The sequence below is a fragment of the Chiloscyllium plagiosum genome, unplaced genomic scaffold (genome assembly GCF_037043375.1).
Source record: "Chiloscyllium plagiosum isolate Xiang-an unplaced genomic scaffold, Cpla_swu_hap1 HiC_scaffold_8, whole genome shotgun sequence".
In the NCBI taxonomy this organism is placed as follows: Eukaryota; Metazoa; Chordata; class Chondrichthyes; order Orectolobiformes; family Hemiscylliidae; genus Chiloscyllium; species Chiloscyllium plagiosum.
In genome coordinates, this window is record NW_028270146.1 from 51,807,146 (window position 1) to 51,830,678 (window position 23,533).

General features: G+C 40.2%; 1 protein-coding gene across 8 annotated transcripts in view; it reads left to right on the forward strand.

Annotated features, from left to right (window-relative positions):
• Positions 1-23,533, forward strand: part of LOC122553571 (centrosomal protein of 170 kDa protein B-like) — a 106,444-nt gene that overhangs the window by 29,539 nt on the left and 53,372 nt on the right. For all 8 annotated transcript variants that reach the window (XM_043697580.2, XM_043697585.2, XM_043697583.2 and 5 more), the window contains exons 7-9: positions 1,899-2,015; positions 13,433-13,915; positions 20,837-21,621. In XM_043697580.2, coding sequence (XP_043553515.2) covers positions 1,899-2,015; positions 13,433-13,915; positions 20,837-21,621 — 1,385 coding nt within the window. The remainder of the gene's footprint in view (positions 1-1,898; positions 2,016-13,432; positions 13,916-20,836; positions 21,622-23,533) is intronic.

Genomic DNA, 23,533 nt, shown 5'->3' on the forward strand with positions numbered 1-23,533 from the left:
TTTTTACCTCCACCCATATGGATTCTGCATTTTTCATTCCAAGATTATTTCTTACTAGCATATTTATTCCATCGCCTACCAACAATGCTATGTCACCACCCTTAAATTTCCGTGAATATTTAGTTCCCACTTTTGATCTAATATCTTCAGCATTTTTTGCTTCTAATCCCTTCTTCTGATTTTAAAACCCTGGGCAAAAACTTGCGTTTTTAAATTTAGAAAAAGGATGAAGACATTGCCTCAGCCATCACTCTTCATGAACATTGCAGTTTTGACTAGGCCATGCTAATACTCTGCTCCAGATAATATTAGTACCTTGTAGAAAAATAAATATCAATAAACTGACTCCACAATTCTGTGGCAAGGAAGTTTTCTATATCTGAGAAAGTACTTGCTCACCAGGATCCCTTTCAGTACAACAGTTTTATAAAGGATAGGTTGCACTAACATATTTGCAGAAATGATAATTTCCTACAGTTTTTTCCCCCAAGTTGACACTGATTTTTGCAGAACCTGAAATATTAACTTCACCCTTCTCTATACAGATGCTGTGCACCCAATATTTTCCAATATTTTATGCTTTGATGTCATATTTCTAATATCTGCAGTTCCTTTTGTTTTTATATGTCATTTTGGAAAATGACTAGCAATACTATGAGAGTCATCGAGATGTACTACATGGAAACACACCCTTCAGTCCAACTAGTACATGTTGACCAATATCCTAAATTAATGTACTCCCATTTGCCAGTATTTGGCCCTTATTCCTCTAAATTCCTATTCATAAACCCATATGGATGGCTTTTGAATGCTGTAAATGCCTCCACCACTTCCTCTGGCAGTTTATTCCATACACGCACAATCCCAGATATTTCCTTTGCAGATGTGCCCAAATTTCTAAGTAATTTTATCAGACATAGAAATTGTTAAATCAGCTGTTTCAGAAAAATACTAACCTATTTCTCTTGTGCTCGGTGTATCTGTTTTGAAAGTATTGATTAGCTTTTCACTCTTTGCAACTGTCTCTCTTTTGGAATATAAATTATCCCATGGAACTTGTAACATTCATCAGATTCCAGGAAATCAAGAAAGACCTCTATAACTTTGTCCCTGAATTACATCATAAATTGTAACGCTGCATATTAAAATTGTGGTCCTTTTTCTTTGGGATAGCAGACTGATCATTTGATATTATAGCATATAACTAGCACATTTGGGAAACTAGAAGTTGGATAGACTGATTTGGATTGTGCAAACAGGCCTGGGAGTTTATAAAACTGGTGCTTTATGTCCGCATTCTTGCATAATAATCCTACTTTGTGCCAGTATACAGATGTGCAACACAAACACAGTAGTCCATCTAAGAAGGCATCTTATCCACATCACAAGACTAACCCAACTTTGCGTCGTGAAATGCTGTTTTTGGTACAAATTACCTTTTCTTTCATTATTTTAGCATGTCAATCTGACACTCCTTAAAAACTAAATTAGCCCAGAGGCAGTGACCAGATGGTTAGATACTAATTCTTGTCAAATCAAAGCATTTTGTGTCTTTTATCAGCTTTGTTTGAGATTAAATTTATAAGTCTTTGCCTATTGCAGGAGGGAAGTATAAAGAGATGTCATATGTTTAGCTGTCATTTGTGAATTTTGAGCTAAAATAGCAATTGCTTACTCATATACATCAATTCAAACATTCAAAATGTTATACTTTGGATACGTAGGCAGAATGTAGAGACAGGACAAATTTAAATCTAGTTAGAGATCCTGTTTAACCTTTAACAAATGGAAACGTTAAAGATTTATTCAGTCTTAATTTTGATTAAGCTCTAATGATTTCTTGCTTAGCCAACACTAGTGCATTTTACTTATGTGTTTTTGTTCTTTTATTGCCTTAGACAGTGCCACATTTAGACCCACTCCTCTATATGGCCAACCATCATGGTGGGGCGATGATGACGTGGATAACAAAGGAGAAAGTGATGAACCCAAAAAAACAGGAGATCCCAGCAATGGTACTTGACAGCTTTTCAGATTAAGTTAAATTAAACTTGTAACCTTCAGCTCTACAAAATTGCATCTGATTATTGAGGAAATGTTCATGATCTAAATGTTGAGTTTGTTATCAATTTGTGTCAGAAGAGGAGCCATCACTTAATTATCGTTACAGGAGCTATATGAGGGATGTTAAAAAGTAGACTGGCCTATTATGGCTGTTTTCAAATATGTTTTTTTTCACTTTTTAAATTTAAAATAAGTTTTAAGAAGACAGTACTATTTGGACCTTCAGACACTCAACAGCTTGTTTCACCTGAGAAATGCTCAGTCCGCCCCTTACATGTAAATTCACAGAAGTCGTCTTCTTCCTGTCTTAGCACAATCAATTCAGAGGTGCAATTTGGAGTTCTCCTCCTGCAATTCCTTCATTCCAGTCCAAGTGGTACTGTAAAAGATCTCATTCTTTTTCTTACCCCCACCTGCTCACAAAGGTTCTCTCTCTGTTTCATAATCTTTTAACAGGTGGGCCCTTTACACTGTTGTTATCTGTGCTGCCAGAAGTAGGAATTCCAGATCTGTTGAGAGATGAGTAGCTGTCAACACCATATAATCTCCTCCTGAAAGAAAGCAATAGTCAGATAAAGTCTTGTTGCTGGGAACCAGCATCAGAAAATTATCAAGCAGGAGAATTTTAACCATTTTTCAACTAGGTTCCATGCAGCATTGAGCTCACAAGTGACTTATGATTTGTATATTAGGATCCCAACTGATAATGATACAGGATAAGTCAGATCTCTGAATGAAACTTGGTTTAATAGATCTTCTGTTTAATTTCTGCAATTAATAAATGTATTGGTCAGCCACTGAAACATATTCACATTATGCTATAAATGTTCGTTAACAACAGAACATAACTTTGTTTTCTGTAACAAGGTTATGTTCTGTTGTTAACGAACATTTACAGCGTAGTGTGAATATGTTTATGGCTGACCAACATTTACTAATTGCAGGAATTAAACAAGTAGCTTTGTTTTCTTTATTTATTCTGTAACAAAGTTACTTATTGAAGACAGTTAAAAAGATCTTAGCACAAGCATCAAAACAGAGTTTCTACCTCTGTCAATCCCATCCATTACAGAGACTTGATTGAGAAATATCATTCCTGTCTCAACATTATAATCACAGCTATTATAGTGCCAAGGAGCAATTCAGCACAATGTGCCTGCCTCACTGTATTATCTAAAGCCAAGCTCCTGTTTTTGCCCCAAAGTCCCTGCACATGATAACTATCCACATAACCATCCAATACCCTTTTGAATGCCTCAGTTGAACCTGGCTCTATCATATCTCCAGGCAGTACATTTCATCCCCTAGCAACCTGCTGTGTGAACAAGATTTTTTTCTCTCTCATCGCGCTTACTTCATTTGCATGTCACTATAAATCTCTGCCCTCTCATTCTTCTTTGTTTTACAAGAGGAAACAGCTCCACCCTATGTACTCTGTCCAGCCTGGTCATGATTTTGAAAATCTGAATTAGATCTCATCTCAGCCTATTCTCCAAGAAGAATATTTTCAGTTTCTTCAATCTATCTTTAATACAGAAATTTCTCATTTCTGGACTTATTCTGTAAATTGTTCTTGCACTCCCTACGTTGGCATCTTTCCTCTGATATGGCATGTTCAAGTGAAAACAATACCCCATGTGCATTCTAACAAGTATTTTGTACGCATTCAACATCACCTCATTGCTTTTGTACTCTATGTTACATGTTGAGACCATGTCTTAAGATTCCTTTGAGTCCATTGATGTGGACCTAAACCTTTTCAGTTCTAAAAACTTGAAGATTGTTATTTACATGCTCCTGGTGTGGAAGCTCCACGGTTTAGAAACTACTACTGCTGAGGTGACTGGTTCCCTGGAATGATTTGATTCTCCTGCTGAGATAAATATTTCTACTTTCTGAATTCAATCTTGGTTCTTCTAAACTGAAAGCTGAAACCTTTTGTTCTGACCACGCTAATTACTGCAATGTGTTTATTCTGGGGCAGCTGGTAGTGTGCTGGTATTGTCATTGGACTAGAAATCTAGAGCCCAGGCCAAACATTCCATGGATATGGGTTCAAATCTCACCAAGGCAGATGGTGAAGTTTAAATCAATGACACCCTAGAATGTAAGGCTTGCCCAATGTTGACCACATTAATAGCTGCTGTTATTGCTGTAAAAACCACTTGGTTCACAGATGTCCTTCAGGGAAGGAGATATACTGGCCCTGTCTGGTCTGGCTTACATGTGACACTAAATCCACAGCAATATGGTTGATTCTTAATTGCCCTCTGAAATGGCACTAGCAAACCACACGGTTAAAATGGCAATAAGTGCTGGCCAGACTGCAAAGTTCACATACCATGAAGAAATGTTTTACAAAAGCTGCCTGTCATAAATCCAATGGTATCGACGTATTATTGTCCATTAATACTACACTAGTTGTCCCGGGCACTCAACAGTGCTCTCTTGAAACTCATGTATTTTAGTCACAGGTCAAATGAATTTGAGATTTAAAAAAAAACCTTCAGAAAACAATCTAAAGCCATCTGTCTCTAAGTTTGAAATTCAAATCCAAAAGTATACTATAGATTATGCATCTTTCATCACAGTATTGTTTGTTACCCCCTGTATTTTGGACAGTATACAGAAATAAATAGATACCCCCTTTTTCATGTATTATCTTAGCTCCTAAAGATGTCATTTCCCCTCACCTTCTCTCCTCTCCCCATCCCCATACATTAATGCTATACATTTAGTAGGTGAATTTGGAAGCATACAGAAGCACATTTTTTCTTCAGTCACGTAATGTTTTTTCAAGCAGAGGGTTGTGCATGTATGGAATGAGCTGCCAGAAGAAGTGGTGGAGGCTGCTAAAATGTCAGCATTTAAAAGGCATCTGGATGGGTATATGAATAGGAAGAGTTTAGATGGATATGGGCCAAGTGCTAGCAAATGGGACTAGGTTAGGTTAGGATATCTTGTCGGCATGGACAAGTTAGACCGAAGGTCTATTTCGGTGCTGTACATTTCTATGACTGTATGGTTACAGCACAGAATGAGGCCATTTGGCCCATTGTTATCTGCCTTGGTCTCCAAATGAGCAGTTCACTTAATTCCAGACTGTTACTTTTCTCCCCCTTAATCTTGTATATTCTTCCTTTTCAGGTAACAGTCTAGTTTTCTTTTGCATGCTTTGGTTGAAACAGCCTCCATCATATTGTCAGGCCAAGCATTCCAGACATTAACCACTCCTGCATGAAAAATGTTTTCTTCATTTTGCCCTTGTTTCTTTGTCTGAGCTCTTTAAACCTGTGCCTTGTTCTTAGTTCTTTCATGAATGGACGCCACGACTGGGAGGTGCCGGTGTTGGACTGGGATGGACAAAGTTAAAAATCACACACCATGTTATAGTCCATCAGGTTATAAACCTGTTGGACTGTAACCTGATGTTGTGAGATTTTTAATGTCATGAATGGTCACAGATTTCCCCAAATTCACTCTGTCCAGGCTAGCCACCTCATGACTTTGACTACCTGTATCAAATTACCTCTAGGCCTTCTCTCTTCCAGAAAAACAGTCTGAACGTTTCCAAGCTACCTTCATAACTGAAGTTCTTCATTCTTGAAACGGTTCACCTAAATCCTTTCAGCACACTCTCACATGCCTTGGCAAACCTCCTAAAGTTTGGAGCGATGCCCAGAACTGGATGCATTACTTGAGCTGACACAGCACTTGTCTTGTACCAGCACAGCATAACCTCCTTGCTCTTGAACTCTATGCCTGTATTAATAAAGCCGAGGATACTGCATGCAAAATTTTGAATGCTATAGCACCATCTCTTTGACTTTCCATTCTAAAGATTGCCCTTGAATAACATCCTTTTCAGTTAATGGGTAAACTTGTGTACATTAAACAGAGTTTGGCCATCACCCTCTGTACTTATATAAACATGTGCAGTGTTCAAATCTGGTAAACATTTCTACTTGAGATCAATTGTACAGTGTATACTGAATACATGATTTAGAAACTTAGTTAGATTTTGTTTAGTTTTTTTAATATCTTCGCCTCCAAAGGAACTCGACCTGATAGCTGTGGATAACTAACATTGCAGCATTCATGGACTTAATCAATAGAGTGGTGTAACTGTCACTGTGACAAGCATAGCATTTAGTTTGTACACACCAAAAATAACTGAATGGAAATGAATGGCCAGATGTATTTTTGATGGTCAAAAGTCTTGCTGACCAGATACTTAGACAACATACTACTCAGCTTTCATTTGTGCCATTAAATCATTTGCATTCATCACATGAAAAATGCTTGTCCAAAGTACAGTAACTCTGGTAGCATTGACATTAGTACAAGAGTTGGACATAAGATCAGGAGTAGGTCATTCAGCCCCTCACGTCTGTTCCACCATTCAATAAGATCGTGATTGAACTGTAGCTTTACTCCAAATATCTGCCTTTAGCCCATATCCCTTAATACCTTTACTTAATGAAAGGTTATATGCATCAGATTTAAAATTAGGGATTAATCTGGCATCAGCTGCCATTTATTGAAGAGAATTCGAAACCTCCATTATCCTTTGTGTGTAGAAGTGCTTCCTAATAAGTCTCTTGAATGGTCTGGCCCTAAAGTTTAGATCAGTCACCCTAGTTGTAGAATCTCCAACCAGTGGGAATAATTTATCTTTATCTACCTTGTCTTTTCCTATTAATATCTTGATGATTCTCTTCAGATCATCCTTTAACGTTATAGATTTTTGAGAAAACAGACATAATTTGTATATTCTCTCCTCATAACCTGACTCCTGAAATCCAGATATCATTTTTGTAAATCTATATTGTATTCTCTCCAAGGTGTATATCCTTCCTGCAGTGTGGTGCTTAGATCTGCGCAGTACTCCAAGAGGGGTCGAACCAGGGTTTTGTACAGCTGCAGTTTTACTTCTGCATCCTTGTACTCCTGTCTGTTAATAAGAGGCCAGCATCCCATTAGCCACATTCATTATTTTTTGCACCTATTCATGGCATTTTAACTATCTATGCCCTGACCTCGCTATAGTTTTGAACATATGGAGGAAAATGGATAAGTGTAGGTTAGATGAGCTTCAGATTGGTTCCACAGGTCAGTGCAACATCGAGGGCCAGAGGGCCTGTACTGTTCTATCTAATGTATTTAACTTCATACCATGTAGAAAGTATCCACATCTATCCTATTTTCAAAATAGATACCCTCACTCTTGCTCACGTTGAACTCCATATGTTACAGTTCTACCCATTCAGTTGATATATCAATGTTCCTTTGCAATTTTATGCTATTGTCTGTACTGTCAACAATTCTGCTTAACTTTGAGTCATCAGCAAATTTGGCTGTTTGACTTTCTATGCCAATTTTCAAGTTGTTAATAGTTGAGGCCTGAACACCGATCCTTGTGCGGCACCACCACTGCATCCTGCCAATTTGAGTATGTACCCATTATCCCTATTTTCTGTCACCTACCACCCAATCAATTTTCAGGCCATTGTCAGTAATTTGCTTGCAATTCTGTGGGTTTTTCCATTAGTTAAGGGTCTCTTGTGGGACTTTCTCAAATGCTTTCTGGAAATCCACATACGTAATATCCATAAACATTCCCCTGTCAACCAGCTTAGTCACTTCTCTAAAGTTCCATTAGGTTTTTCAGGCATGATTGATCTGTCATGAATCCATCTGGTTCTCCCTGATCAACTGAAAGTTTTTAAAGGCACTCACTTACCCCATTCTTGATGTTGACACCAACGATTTCACCACCGCAGACATTAGGCTAACTGGTTTGTAACTTCCTTGTTTTTCTCTTTTGCTCTTTTTTGAAAAGTAGAGTGACAGTGTTCGGAGGGACAACTCATGTATGGAGGCAATTCTGAAAGATTATAGTTAGGGCATGTGCAATATGCTCCCCTCCTTTAACATCCTTGGATCAAAACTGAGGATGGAACATTATCCTAGATTATTTGTTCAATTTCAGAATAAAACGTTAACCCATAAATTCTGCTTCAGAGATGACTGCCACCAATGAACAAAGTTCCTAGTTTTGCAAACTGTATGGAAGTTTAGATTTGATCTGGTTTCCAAAGCTGAAGATGATCTTCACAGATTTACTATGCAGAATTGTATAAATTTAAATGCACCACATTGAATTTCTTTGACCATTCATTTCTAACAGCTTATCATGATTTCTACACAAGGCATCTCCTCCTTTCCCTGCACCTCTCTCCATCCCTTCAATGTTGTCACCTTTTGGATTTTCCTATGGTCTAGGTGCTCAAAAATGAGAGAGTCTGAATTTAATTCTTCCAATGATAAACATCTTCATGCAGCTCAGTGGACTTTTATTCTAATCCATCAAAAATAATTCGACTTTATGGTGTGTATAGACATGCCATTCAAGGTAGACATTGCCTAATAGACAGTTTTTAAAAAAAAAATCAGACTGTTTGGATGTTTTGTAATACACCTCTATGGCCAGTATATCCTGATGAGGGGCATGAATCGGACCTCCTGTCCGAAGGCTGGGGAAGCTATCACTCTAACATAAGACCCTACTGACAGTTTGTTGATTGTCTTTGTGGATCGAGAGGTCATTAAGCCCATTGAAATGCATACTTATTATTGTCAGTCAATTCTTGCTAAACAATGAATTATGACTGTCATTTTAATGTTGAGCAAACACTTTGTCTTCTATATACAAATCTAAAGTGCATGTAGTTAATTATATCATTTTGAGGGAGTTTAATGGATACACTTTATTATTCTTCTAATAAAAACTTTAGGTGTGCAATCTATATTTTTTTTAATGGGAACATTGTTTTTAAACAAATGTACTGAAAATTAATTTTTGATTGGTTGATGAGGCTTGCAAAATAATTCCTGATGAAGGGTTTTTGCCTAAAACGTTGATTTTCCTGCTCCTCGAATGCTGCCTGACCTGCTGTGCTTTTCCAGCACCACACTCTCGACCTAATCTCCAGCATCTGCAGTACTAAATTTCACCTTGCAAAATAATCATTATAATTTCACTAATTTGTATAAAAACTTTTATAGGGTGTTTATTTCTGGTTGATTATTTTTAAAATGTATGTTTAAAAATGTTTTGTTTGGAGTGGTTGTGGTTTCCTGTTATTTGAGTGGTTTTAGGGCTAGAAGTTATTTGTGGGTTTTCTTTCAAGCAAAAGAGGCAGTCAGCTGAATATACTTTTCTTAGAAAACTGTTGCTTTTTTTTAGCTGTAATATGAAAAGAAAGTTATTTTCTATTTTAAATTATATTTAAAATCACTTTCATGCTAATAGTATCAAAAATATTTTAAGTTGCTAAAATATCATTTTGATACTTGACATTTGATATCCTAGTTACGTCTTCAATAGACGTATGACCAATTGGATGTACATGTGGAATTCCCTTTATTGGACAAGCATTTTAAATAGAATAATCCTACAAGAGTGGGGAATTTCAGAAACTTTAAGTGTCTAAGTATTTTGAAAAAGCACGGTCGAGGATTGCTAATAATACTAATGTAGACATGAGTTTAAATTGTTTTACGTCGATTGGAAAATTTGCATCAAACACTGAGATAACTAATTGTCGTACTGTTTGTATATATCTCTTCAAAAATAAATTCTCTTGGTACACCTGAATGAATGTTCAGCACTACTATTGCTGATGATCTGATCATATGTAAAGTTGGTGCTGTCTTTACAAGTTTTGGGCAGTGGATGGGAGGAAGAGCTTGAATATGATAATGATATGCAACTTGGGTACTTTGCATGTGGATGAGTGATTTTCAAATAAAATTGGATAGGCATTTAATTGAAATAAACAGAGGGCCACAGGGATAAGATGAGAGAGTGGTACTGATTGCATTGCTCTATAGAGAGATTGTCTCTTTGTGTCACAATCAAATCATGGACTCACTACCGTGTGGAAGCAGGCTATTTGGTCATCGAGTCCATACCAACCCGCCAAAGACCGTCCCACCAAGACACACTCTTTACTCTATCCCTGTAACCCTGCATTTTCTATGGCTAATCCACCCAGCCTGCATGTCCCTGGATTTAGCATTACCGATTCTGGATCATGGGAGGAAACCAGAGCACCCAGAGGACTTTATGCAGACACGGGGAATGTGCAAACTCCACATAGACAGTCGTCCAAGGGTGGAATTGAACCCGGGTCCCTGGCGCTATGAGACAGCAGTGCTAACTATAGGATTCTTCTGAAATTACACTCCTGTGCTATGCACACGTCTAATCTTCATTTTATAAAAGAGGTATAGAAATACTGCAAACATTATTCAGAAAATATCATACCAGATCTGATGGGATATACTTATCAGGTAAAGCCAAACAGGCAGGGCTATTTTCTCTTTGTTTATGGGATTGGACCAAAACTAAGGCTCATTTATCTAAGGCAGTCCCCAATAAATTCAATGGGAAAGTTAAGAGAAATTTAATTGAGGAATGGTTAGATTGTGGAGTAAGCCAACAGGAGAAAGTGAGGTCTGCAGATGCTGGAGATCAGAGCTGAAAATGTGTTGCTGGAAAAGCGCAGCAGGTCAGGCAGCATCCAGAGAACAGGAGAATCGACGTTTCGGGCCTAAGCCCTTCTTCAGGAATGCCAACAACCAACCCAACCACCCCGTGGCTCAACACTTCAACTCCCCCTTCCACTCCACCAAGGACATGCAGGTCCTTGGACTCCTCCATCGCCAGACCATAGCAACACGACGGCTGGAGGAAGAACGCCTCATCTTCCGCCTAGGAACCCTCCAACCACAAGGGATGAACTCAGATTTCTCCAGTTTCCTCATTTCCCCTCCCCCCACCTTGTCTCAGTCCCAACCCTCGAACTCAGCACCACCTTCCTAACCTGCAATCTTCTTCCTGACCTCTCCACCCCCACCCCCACTCCGGCCTATCACCCTCACCTTATCACCCTCACCTTATCGCCCTCACCTTATCGCCCTCACCTTATCGCCCTCACCTTATCGCCCTCACCTTATCGCCCTCACCTTATCGCCCTCACCTTATCGCCCTCACCTTATCGCCCTCACCTTATCGCCCTCACCTTATCGCCCTCACCTTATCGCCCTCACCTTATCGCCCTCACCTTATCGCCCTCACCTTATCGCCCTCACCTTATCGCCCTCACCTTATCGCCCTCACCTTATCGCCCTCACCTTATCGCCCTCACCTTATCGCCCTCACCTTATCGCCCTCACCTTATCGCCCTCACCTTATCGCCCTCACCTTATCGCCCTCACCTTATCACCCTCACCTTATCACCCTCACCTTATCACCCTCACCTTATCACCCTCACCTTATCACCCTCACCTTAATCTCCTTCCACCTATCACATTTCCAACGCCCCTCCCCCAAGTCCCTCCTCCCTACCTTTTAGCTTAGCCTGCTTGGCACACCTTCCTCATTCCTGAAGAAGGGCTTATGCCCGAAACGTCGATTCTCCTGTTCCCTGGATGCTGTCTGCCCTGCTGCGCTGTTCCAGCAACACATTTTGAGCTCTGATCTCCAGCATCTGCAGACCTCACTTTCTCCTCGAAGATTTTAAGCTAGATAGACACAAGAAAGAAATCAGTAGAAGGATATTTGATAGAGTTAGGTGAATATGAGTTAGCAGGAGGCTCATGTCAAACACAAGGGCTTGTGTGGACCAACTGGATTGACTTATTCTGTAATTTTACTTGTAGTTCAGTTATAAGTAAAATGACCTGCAGTGTGCGTTAGTTTGCTGTTACTATTCCACTGAAACTGACAACTTTGGGACTGTGCACACATATAGAATAATTTTGGAAATACAAAAGTTATTGTTGATGATTCCACAATTCCCCAGGGGGTGTGTTTTGAGACAATTAGAGGGAGATCTATGAATTGATGAGAGTTTCAACCCTTCTATTGTTAGTTTTGTTTTAAAAATTGTGAAAGCGGGTCATTTTAATGAGATGTGACTGGACCTTCAAAGGTATACTAGTTCAGATCACTTGTGAACAACTCGCTAACCCTGAAAAGCTAATTTTATATATGTGGAACATCAAATTTCTACATTATGATAATTTCAGGTACTTTTAAAAAAAATCTTAAATGTTAATTTATATTGATATTTTAATTTCTACTTAAATTCAGTCGTCATTGTTTATTTTTCTCCCCCCACTGAAAGTATAAATTAGAAGTGAAAGTTAAACTGCTTTAACTTCCTGGTGTCACTTCCTTTGGGAATAATTGCATGTGATCAGCCAGTTAAAAACAATCCAATGACAAACACGCCCTGTTGGGTACAAAGGTGAATGCTGAACATATTATACACATCACAGTGTGATAAACACAGTCGAGCTGACAATGTAATCATCAATAATTTTCCTTTTAAATGAGCCCTGATTCAAATAAATGAAACAAATGTTAAATATAACCTATGCAGATCACTACACTAATTGACATTGCATGTCAGTTCATTTCATAACCATTGGACATGCTTAATGTCCAACTCTCTGTTGCTCTTGGAGTTTTTGAGTCAGATCCTATGTTTTTTTTAAGCTTAGGACTTGATTGTTCTGTTGCTCTTTATGTTGACCTCTTATCCTCAACCCTGTGTAAACCTCAATTCCCCAAACCTCTCTACTTACCACTTCCTCCTCCTGTGACCGAGTTTTTCGTGCCTCAGCTAATAACTGTTTTCTTTGATGCCCCTGCAAAGCATTTTGACATAATTAATGCAAAAAGCATAGTACTTGAAAGACATGTAAAAACAGAAAATGCTGGTTAAACTCAGCAGATCTGACAGCATCTATGGAGAGACAAACAATGGGGTCATCTTTTAGAAGTTTGTACACCAACAACAGTAGTATTAGTAAGCAGTATCAAAGGGATTGGAGGAGTAAAGTCCAGAAAGTAGGTCCCGTACAGAGGGTGAGAGATAGGCAGCATTAATTTTTAAATCAATATGGCATAGGGGCCTCTCAGTTTCAGGGGCGTGGGTTTGATTCCATCAACACAGGCGACCGTCTGTGTGGAGTTTGCACATTGTGCGTTCTCTTGTCTGCTTGGGTTTCATCTGGGTGTTCCGGTTTCCTCCTCCAGTCCAAAGATGTGCAGGTTAAGTGGATTGGTCAGGCTAAATTGCCCATAGTGTCTGGGGATGTGTAGGCTAGTTGGACTAACCATGGGAAATAGAGTTACAAGGATAGGTGGGTGAGTCTGGGTGGGATGCTCTTTGGAGGGTCAACGTGATTCGATAGGCTGAATGGCCTGCTTCCACACTGTAGAGATTTTATGATCAATGAAAATCTTTGCTATGTGAGAAATTAATTGATATTTATTTATTCTGTCCTGTAGATAATTCCAAGGATGTGCCAAAAAGTGACCAGGAAATCAATGGGAACATTTCAGATTATAAAGACTTTGGAGAAAAATCTGTTTATTCGTTTCGAAGAGAGCCCAGCTATTTTGAAATTCCAACAAAAGAATTTCAACAGCCATCCAAGTCTCCAGACTGTGAGGTTCATGAAATTCCAACAAAGGATACGGACACAATCCAGTCCCCACGAGTTCAAAGTCATGCTTCTTTCACAATTGAATTTGATGACTGTACCCCAGGCAAAATGAAAATAAAGGATCATGTGACCAAATTTCCATCAAGGCAAAGAAAGTTACAACAGGTAGAGAAAGTACCTGTGCAAGGGGATGTACTGTCAGCAGAGAATAAAGTAGTTGACTGGTTGGTTCAGAATGATCCAAGCCTCATGCTGAAAAGACACGCTCAAAGGGATGAATACAGCACCAAGAGTGATCATCAGATTCACATAAAGACTTTGAAAGGTATTTTATATCTTTTCTCATGTTGATTCTCATAAGAGTTTGAAATACATATTTGCATTCAAAAAAACACCTTTGCATACCAAAAGGATGTTTGTTTTCAGGTATCTTAATCAGAGATGCCATTTACATATCTCTGAAGCAGGTGTGACCTAAATCTGGTCTCCTTGTAACTCTGCAAGACTACCACTGCGCTATAAGAGCCCTAGGTTTTTGTTTTTAAGATGATTCATACTTTTTAAAATCAAAATGTAACCATACTGTTGCTTTGAATGTAGATATTCTCCCAGTTCTCTGCTGTAACTTTAGCAGAGAATTGACAGAATTCTCTGAGATATTGTGGTTGTTTGCATAGTTTGTGCAGATTTTTATTCTTACAAAATTTCCATTGAATGTTCAGGAGAATCACTAGACATTTGACCTCTGAGTTATATTGAGGTAATTTTGTTGATTTATAGGGAAACCTGCTACATCTTTTTCTTTCAATGTTACCCAATAGTGTTGAATTTGTTTGCCAAAGCTTAGTTTGTCAGGGATGCTTAGCTGCTGTCACTAATTACACATTTGCAAAGAACGTGGCTCAAGAAGGAAACCTATTGTTGAAACAAAAACAGAAATTGCTTGAAAAACTCAGCAGATCTGTGGAGAGAAGGCAGAATTAAATGTTTCAGGTCCAATGACCCTTCTTCAGAACATACATTCATGAAGTTTCAAAGCTGAGAATGTGCAAAATTTACACTCTGTAAAGTTGAATAGAAGTAAATTGTAACAGCTACAGTTGAAGCTAAGTAAATATGTATTCTTGGGTCACAGCATTGTGACATGTAAGTGTAGGTTATTACTAACTTAGAGATTTGAATCTTCAGTGCTTTTAATACAATTTGTAGTTTTTCTTGGTGTGTAATTAATTGTTAGACATTTACAACTGAAGCCAATCACCGAATATGAATAACATAAGAAGCAATATTATTTGTCAACTTGACTTTAAGTTCCCAGAAACCTTCACTCCACTTTTAACAAGGTATTTTTGAAGTCTGTTTACTTACTACAGCTGAATTGCACATTCTCACCAAAGGCAACTCAGTGGGTTCACTGCTTTTCATTGCTGAAAATGTGTTGCTGGAAAAGTGCAGCAGGTCAGGCAGCATCCAAGGAACAGGAGAATCGACGTTTCGGGCATAAGCCCTTCTTCAGGAATGAGGAAAGTGTGTCCAGCAGGCTAAGATAAAAGGTTGGGGGAGGGGCGTTGGAAATGCAATAGGTGGAAGGAGGTCAAGATGAGGGTGATAGGCTAGAGTGGGGTGGGGGCGGAGAGGTCAGGAAGAAGATTGCAGGTTAGGAAGGCGGTGCTGAGTTCGAGGGATTTGACTGAGACAAGGTGGGGGGAGGGGAAATGAGGAAACTGGAGAAATCTGAGTTCATCCCTTGTGGTTGGAGGGTTCCCAGGCGGAAGATGAGGCGTTCTTCCTCCAGAAGAGAGCAGACGATGAGGAAGGCAGAGAGGAGACAGGTGCAAGAGACCCCGGGAGAAGTACCTGTCAGGAACAAGTTGAAGCTTTTGGAAACAGTAGAGACTGATGACACTGCCAGTTCGCAAGGCGGCCAGGTCTGTCAATCAAAAGTTGGCGCAGAGGCAGAGCAGAAGAGTCGGACATCGCACAGAGCCGTGGTAATAGGGGACTCCATCGTGAGAGAAACTGATCGGGGTTTTTGTGGCAGCAGACGGGATTTAAGGATGGTGTGTTGCCTTCCTGGTGCCAGGGTGAAAGACATTGTGGACAGAGTGCAGGAAATTCTCAAGGACGAGGGTAAAGAGCCAGAGGTGGTGGTACATGTCGGCACAAATGATGTCGGGAAGAAGAGGAGGAACATACTACAGCGGGACTTCGGAAAACTAGGAAGAAGGCTGAAAAGCAGGACGTCCAAGGTGGTTATCTCCAGTTTGCTTTCAGTTCCTCGGGCTGGTGTGGCCAGAAACAGGGAGATAATGGACTTGAACGTGTGGTTGGGGAACGGGTACAGGAAGCAAGGATTTAAGTTCTTGGATCACTGGGGTATATTTTGTGGTAAGCATAAATTCTACAAGAGAGACTGTTTGCACCTTAATAGGTTAGGGACCAGCATTCTGGTAGGCAGGTTTTCTACTGCAACACAGCTACATTTAAACTAAGTAGCGGGGGGGGGAGGGGACAAACTGGATGTTTAAAAAGGAAATTGAAGGGAAAGTTAGAACAAGAGAAGTCGAGAAAGACAACTGTATTAATGAGGCAGAAAACTCGGAAAGGGATCATGATGTAAGGTTGAGTGAAATAGGGGTTGATGGGAAGGGTGAGAGCAGTAACAAATTAAAAATACTAGACATGAATGCACGAAGCATTAGACATAAGATGGATGAGCTTGAGGCTCTTTTGGAAATTGGCAGATACGATATTGTGGGGATAACTGAGACGTGGCTTCAAGTGGACAGGGTCTGGGAAATGAATATTCAAGGATACATGTGCTATCGTAAGGACAGACTGATGGGCAGAGGGGGTGGGGTGGCATTGTTGGTAAGGGAGGATATTCAGTCCCTTGCGCGAGGGGACCTAGAATCAGGGGATGTAGAGTCAGTGTGGATAGAGCTGCGAAATACTAAGGGTAAAAAGACCCTCTTGGGAGTCATCTACAGGCCCCCAAACAGTAGTCTGGATGTCGGATGTAAGTTGAATCAGGAGCTGAAATTGGCCTGTCGCAAAGATGTCACTACAGTTGTTATGGGAGATTTTAATATGCAGGTAGACTGGGAGAATCAGGATGGTATTGGACCTCAAGAAAGAGACTTTGTGGAGTGCCTCAGAGATGGATTCTTAGAGCAGCTGGTGCTGGAGCCGACCAGGGAGAAGGCAATTCTGGATCTGGTATTGTGTAACGAACCAGAATTGGTCAGAGACCTCGAAGTGAGGGAGCCATTGGGAAGTAGTGACCATAATACATTAAGCTTCAATCTGTAATTTGAGAGGGAGAGGGTACAGTCGGAAGTGACAGTACTTCTATTGAATAAAGGGAACTATGGAGCTATGAGGGAGGAGCTGGCCAAAGTTCAATGGTGCAATACCTTAGCAGGGATGACCGTGGAGGAACAATGGCGGATATTTCTGTGTATAATGCAGAAGTTGCAGGATCAGTTCATTCCTAAAAGGAAGAAAGATCCCAGGAGGAGGCATGGGTCGCCGTGGCTGACGAGGGAAGTAAAGAAACATATAAAGTTAAAAGAGAAAAAGTATAACATAGCTAAGATAAGTGGGAAAACTGAGGACAGGGAAGCTTTTAAAGAGCAACAGAGGATTACTAAGAAGGAATTACGCAGAGGACAAATGAGGTACGAAGGTAAACTGGCCAATAATATAAAGGAGGATAGTAAAAGCTTTTTTAGGTATGTGCAAGGCAAAAAAATGGTTAGGACTAAAATTGGGCCCTTGAAGACAGAAACAGGGGAATATATTATGTGGAGCAAAGAAATGGCAGAAGAATTAAATGGGTACTTCAGATCTGTGTTCACTGGGGAAGACACAAGCAATCTCCCTGAGGTAACAGTGGCTGAAGGACCTGAACTTAAGGGAATTTATATTTGCCAGGATTTGGTTTTGGAGAGACTGTTAGGTCTGAAGGTTGATAAGTCTCTGGGGCCTGATGGTCTACATCCCAGGGTACTGAAGGAGGTGGCTCGGGAAATCGTGGATGCGTGGGTGATTATTTTCCATAGTTCGATAGATTCGGGGTCGGTTCCTGAGGATTGGAGGGTGGCTAATGTTATACCACTTTTTAAGAAAGGTGGGAGAGAGAAAGCAGGAATTTATAGACCAGTTAGTCTGACCTCAGTGGTGGGAAAGATGCTGGAGTCTATTATAAAGGATGAAATTACGGCACATCTGCATAGTAGTAACAGAATAGGACACAGTCAGCATGGATTTATGAAGGGGTAGTTATGCTTGACTAATCTTCTGGAATTTTTTGAGGATGTAACTGTGAAGTTGGACGAGGGAGATCCAGTAGATGTAGTGTACCTGGACTTTCAGAAAGCTTTTGATAAAGTCCCACATAGGAGGTTAGTGAGCAAAATTAGGGCGCATGGTATTGGGGGCAAAGTACTAGATTGGATTGAAAATTGGTTGGCTGATAGGAAACAAAGGGTAGTGATAAACGGCTCCATTTCGGAATGGCAGGCAGTGACCAGTGGGGTACCGCAGGGATCCGTGCTGGGACCGCAGCATTTTACAATATATGTTAATGATATAGAAAATGGTATCAGCAATAACATTAGCAAATTTCCTGATGATACAAAGCTGGGTGGCAGGGTGAAATGTGATGAGGATGTTAGGAGATTACAGGGTGACCTGGACAAGTTAGGTGAGTGGGCAGATGCATGGCAGGTGCAGTTTAATGTGGATAAATGTATGGTTATCCACTTTGGTGGCAAGACCAGGAAGGCAGATTACTACCTCAATGGAATCAATTTAGGTAAAGGGGCAGTACAGAGAGATCTGGGTGTTCTTGTACACCAGTCAATGAAGGCAAGCATGCAGGTACAGCAGGTAGTGAAGAAGGCTAATAGCATGCTGGCCTTCATAACAAGAGGAATTGAGTATAGAAGCAAAGAGGTGCTTCTGCAGCTGTATAGGGCCCTGGTGAGACAACACCTGGAGTACTGTGTGCAGTTCTGGTCTCCAAATTTGAGGAAAGACATTCTGGCTTGAGGGAGTGCAGCATAGGTTCACGAGGTCAATTCCTGGAATGGCGGGATTACCTACATGGAAAGACTGAAGCGACTGGGCTTGTATACCCTTGAGTTTAGAAGACTGAGAGGGGATCTGATTGAGACATTTCAGATTATGAAAGGATTGGACACTCTGGCAGCAGGAAACATGTTTCCGCTGATGGGTGAGTGCCGAACCAGAGGACACAGCTTAAAAATACGGGGTAGACCATTTAGGACAGAGATGAGGAGAAACTTCTTCACCCAGAGAGTGGTGGGTGTGTGGAATGCTCTGCCCCAGAGGACAGTGGAGGCCCAGTCTCTGGATTCATTTAAGAAAGAGTTGGATAGAGCTCGCAAAGATAGTGGAATCAAGGGTTATGGAGATAAGGCAGGAAGAGGATACTGATTAGGAATGATCAGCCATGATCATATTGAATGGCGGTGCAGGCTCGAAGGGCAGAATGGCCTATTCCTGCACCTATTGTCTATTGTCAACCGTCATGTTGCTATGGTTTGGCGAGTCCAAGCACCGCCTTCCTAACCTGCAATCTTCTTCCTGATCTCTCCGCCCCCACCCCACTCCGGCCTATCAACCTCACCTTGACTTCCTTCCACCTATCGCATTTCCAATGTCCCTCCCCCAAGTCCCTCCTCCCTACCTTTTATCTTAGCCTGCTGGACACACTTTCCTCATTCTTGAAGAAGGGCTTATGCCCGAAACGTCGATTCTCCTGTTCCTTGGATGCTGCCTGACCTGCGCTTTTCCAGCAACACAGTTTCAGCTCTGATCTCCAGCATCTGCAGTCCTCGCTTTCTCCACTGCTTTTTATTGACCAGATTCACCACAGATGTCTGAGAAATATGCACTCTCATAAGAAGAGCTGTTTCAAGCCACAACATTTCTGTAAATGATGCTCTGCTTCAGCCAATTAGGTCAGATGATGTTGAGTTAATGAGTTGAAAAGCTATATCTGTCCATCTCTATTGATTGTCACCTCGACAACAGTGCAGTGGCTAATGACTAATTGGGTATAAGGATGTCAGTGTTAATTAGGTTTAACTATCTGTGTGCAGTTTACCAAAATCAGGTCAGAATTAATTTGGTCTCTTTTTAAATTGCTACCACACAAGGTGTAGATTTCTGTTTGGGTTGCAAGCTGTGCTGGACCATACTAGTTTTGACAGGATGGAATTATGCTCATGTTCTGTGCAAGATCATGTGCATAAGCTCAAATCTCATAACTTAGAACAAGTAAACAAAATCAATCCATCTGAACTTTTTCCAGGGAAACAAAGGGGGGGGGGGGGAGGTGCAAATTCCACGGCAATTAGACATTCTGCAACAGTCTCATTTACTTTTTCATTAACTTCAATTGGCTTTCGGTCATTACAGTCTTCAATGACATAGCTTACTGTACTAAAGTAGAATGCACTTGTATGACTTCAGTTGACTGTTGGTCTTGTGTAACAGGGGCAGATCAATCGACAAATTAATTTGATCAACTCAATCTACTCACTACTCTGAAGTTCAAGTAAAAATGATGGCAAGTTGAATTAGAAATTTGATTCATGGTCTATGGTGCCTGAAGCTTTCTCCATAAAGTCATGATCAACCCTGATTAGGAGAAACTCCGACTTGAAGACATGATCAGTTTTGTGCATGTTATGAGGGGATTTGCAAAACTTCTTAAAAAGTCACCAGAACTCCAACCTGAAGTGTTTAAACGAGCAAATCAGAGTATACAATTCAATGAGCTTTTGTACTGGTTAATTTTGTCCTTGCCAGATTCTGGTCCTTTCTGGGCAGAAATCTTGTGGAAGCTCCATGTCTATTTTGTAAGGAATGAAGAGAAGAGTAATTCATTGTAAAGGCAGCATTCACAAAAGTGGTAGCAATATTCTTTCAAAGGTTAGTTTCTCATCAACATACCAATTTATGTAACCTTTTCATCTTTGGGCTTTCATCTACAGTAAGGTAAATGTGTATGCAGGATTGGCCTTTTTTTTTGCTGTCATGTATTTCTGCAAGTCATTTTTGTAACTTATGGTTTACTTTATTCAAGATATTTTATCAGATATAACTGATTTATTATGATCTGAGAATCTCCCTTCTGTCATGACAATATTTGAATCTATTAAAACAGCATTTTATCAACTAGAAGAAAATTATTTTTCTGTATCATTATAAGGTTGTAGACATGAAGATGGTACACAGAGTGATTCAGAAGATCAAGTTGCATCGAAGCAGCAGAAAGAAAAGGACTCTCCTCTGGAATCACAGCCAGAGCAATTCCAAATTTACAGTAAAGAAACCTCTAAGCTATGTCAGCTCCAGCATGAGGGGCAAGAAATGCCAATTGGTCAACAAGCTTTTGTTATTGAATTCTTTGATGATAATCCTCGCAAACGTAGAGCACATTCTTTCACTCAAAATGCAAATGCCATGCAGACTGATTCTTATATTGCTCTTCGCACTAAACTAGAAAAACGCAAAGGTACTTCTGCATGTGAAAAAGGGTCAGTACAACAGGCCCAATCTCTGGTCCAATCGACAAAGACTACTGCCAGTCCATCAACTCCCCAGAGGTCTAATTCACTAAAGAGAGAAAAGACAGAAGAGCGATTAAGTACCTCTGCGACTTCGAGCTCCAAAGGTTTACTTCGAAGTTTTGGGAGTGTGGGCCGAAAGAGTAAGCTTAGCCAAGAGTTTGCTGCAGAGCTGTTGAAAGAAACTACAAAAGGTTTTACAGTTGTAGACAAATCTCCAGACTGTATCCCTGTGACAATTGCACAAGTGACAGTGGCACCCTCTATACCAGCGACATCACTACCACAAGTTTCATCATCGACAACTTCAACAAAACCAGCCTCCAAACAGGGTGACCAAGATAGTCTGAGTGATACAGGTACATACACCATTGAAACAGAAACGCAGGACAAAGAGGTGGAAGAAGCTCGTAAAATGATAGACCAGGTAAGGAATGTAAATTCCTTTGAACACGTTTAAAAAAAATTTTGTGATTTAATGAAATATTCCAGTGTGAAACACGTTATAGTATCTTTTTGCCAATGTAACGATGTTAGTCATGGTTATCCCGCTTCATGCTTTGGAATTACAAGTGAAAGCATTTATATATGAGAATTTGTCATGAATTCTGATGTTTTGAAGCTTGATGTTTCACTTTCGTGACATGATCAATGAGGAATATTACCCAATCTATTTTTGCGTGGTGCTGCTGTCTGAGCAATCCCATCAACAGTCATTGTGCTGGTGTTCAGTTAGTTCACTTGGCTGGATAGCTGGTTTGTAATACAGAGTGACACTAACAGCATGGGTTCAATTCTGGTACTGGCTGAAGTCATCATGACGGTCCCACCTTCTCAATTGTACCCTTCAGATGAGGCATGGTGACCTCGGGTTAAATGCACCACCAGTGATCACTGTGTAATGACAGAGCAGCTCTACTGTCCTCTGAGATTATGGTGACTTTGCATTATCCCTATTCAGGAAGTGGATTTAGATTGTTGCAAACTGAAGGGGACTGGTTAGCATTTGCAGATAACTTTAATAATGTTTTTGCTTGTTTGCTGAATGTGAACAGTGGTAGAAATATCAGAACTATTGTTTCTGCTCAGTTCCTGGTGGGTTGCGTTCTTGAACTGCTGCAGTCCTCATAGTAATGGTGCTCCCACAATGATTAAATAGGGAAAGCAGCATTTTCTCTGAGCAATAATAAATTAGATGTTATATTTATTCATTTTAGCATGGTATGCCTCTTGGGTAACAAGTGATGTCTTCCCCTGCTAGCCCTATTTTCCAAATTTGGTGGCAGAGGTTGTCAAATCCTATTGAAATGCTGTTGCATGTCAAGAGCAGGGCTATGACTACGTAATGAGCTGTGAGTTGTTCTGGCAGATTCGTCAAATAGCTTATTTATCAGTAGCTGGTGACTAGCATTTACTTTTCATTTGGAATTGGTCTAAACCAAGATGGATTGAAATGAAAGGATATCTTTTATTTTCTCTGCCTTTCTCTTTTGCGTTGTCCTGTGCTCTATGCCGTCTTCAAAAAAGAAAGGTCAAATAACTTTCCAAACCTGTCTCTAATCATGCTATATAATGAGCTGCTAGTTTTTTAAACAAATTTTTCCTACCTTCCCTTTCTCCCTCCCACAGGAGAAGTCATGTGAGCATTGTTCAGAAAACTGGAATGACTAAGATCAGAAAGTTGAGATTGCAGGTTTCTGCTCCAACCCTCCTGTTTCATAATGCAGTAGTTTCAACAGTCAGCATACTGACACTGTGGACTGACTCATGCAGTTTTTAGTAACACAAAACTTTCGGGAGGAAAAAAAACTTTTGTTCTGCCGACAATTGCATGTGGCAGTAAGGCGCAAAGGATTCTGAAAGTTATAGGATTTATTGACTATACCTATTTATACAGTTATATTTGAGTAACATTGTGAAACTAAGTTAAGCTATCCACTGCCATGCTTCTTGCTGTTTGTTCTTTACCAATACTCCAATTCCTTCACTGGCAGTTGATTTCAGAATTTTCTAAATTGGAGAACTGCAAGAGATGTGAATTAACTTTTTAAAAATTCTAATAGAAATGTAATTCCTTAAATAATTGGATGATCAAAACTGAATCACCCTATGCACACAAATGGTTAATTAGAACAGTAGGTACAACTATCAACATGGTAAAACCAGATGGCCTCCTTCTTTAGAGATTGCAATTTCCCTTCCCACGTGGTTAAAGATGCCCTCCAATGCATCTCGTCCACATCCCGCACCTCCGCCCTCAGATCCCACCCCTCCAACCGTAACAAGGACAGAATGCCCCTGGTGCTCACCTTCCACCCTACCAACCTTCGCATAAACCA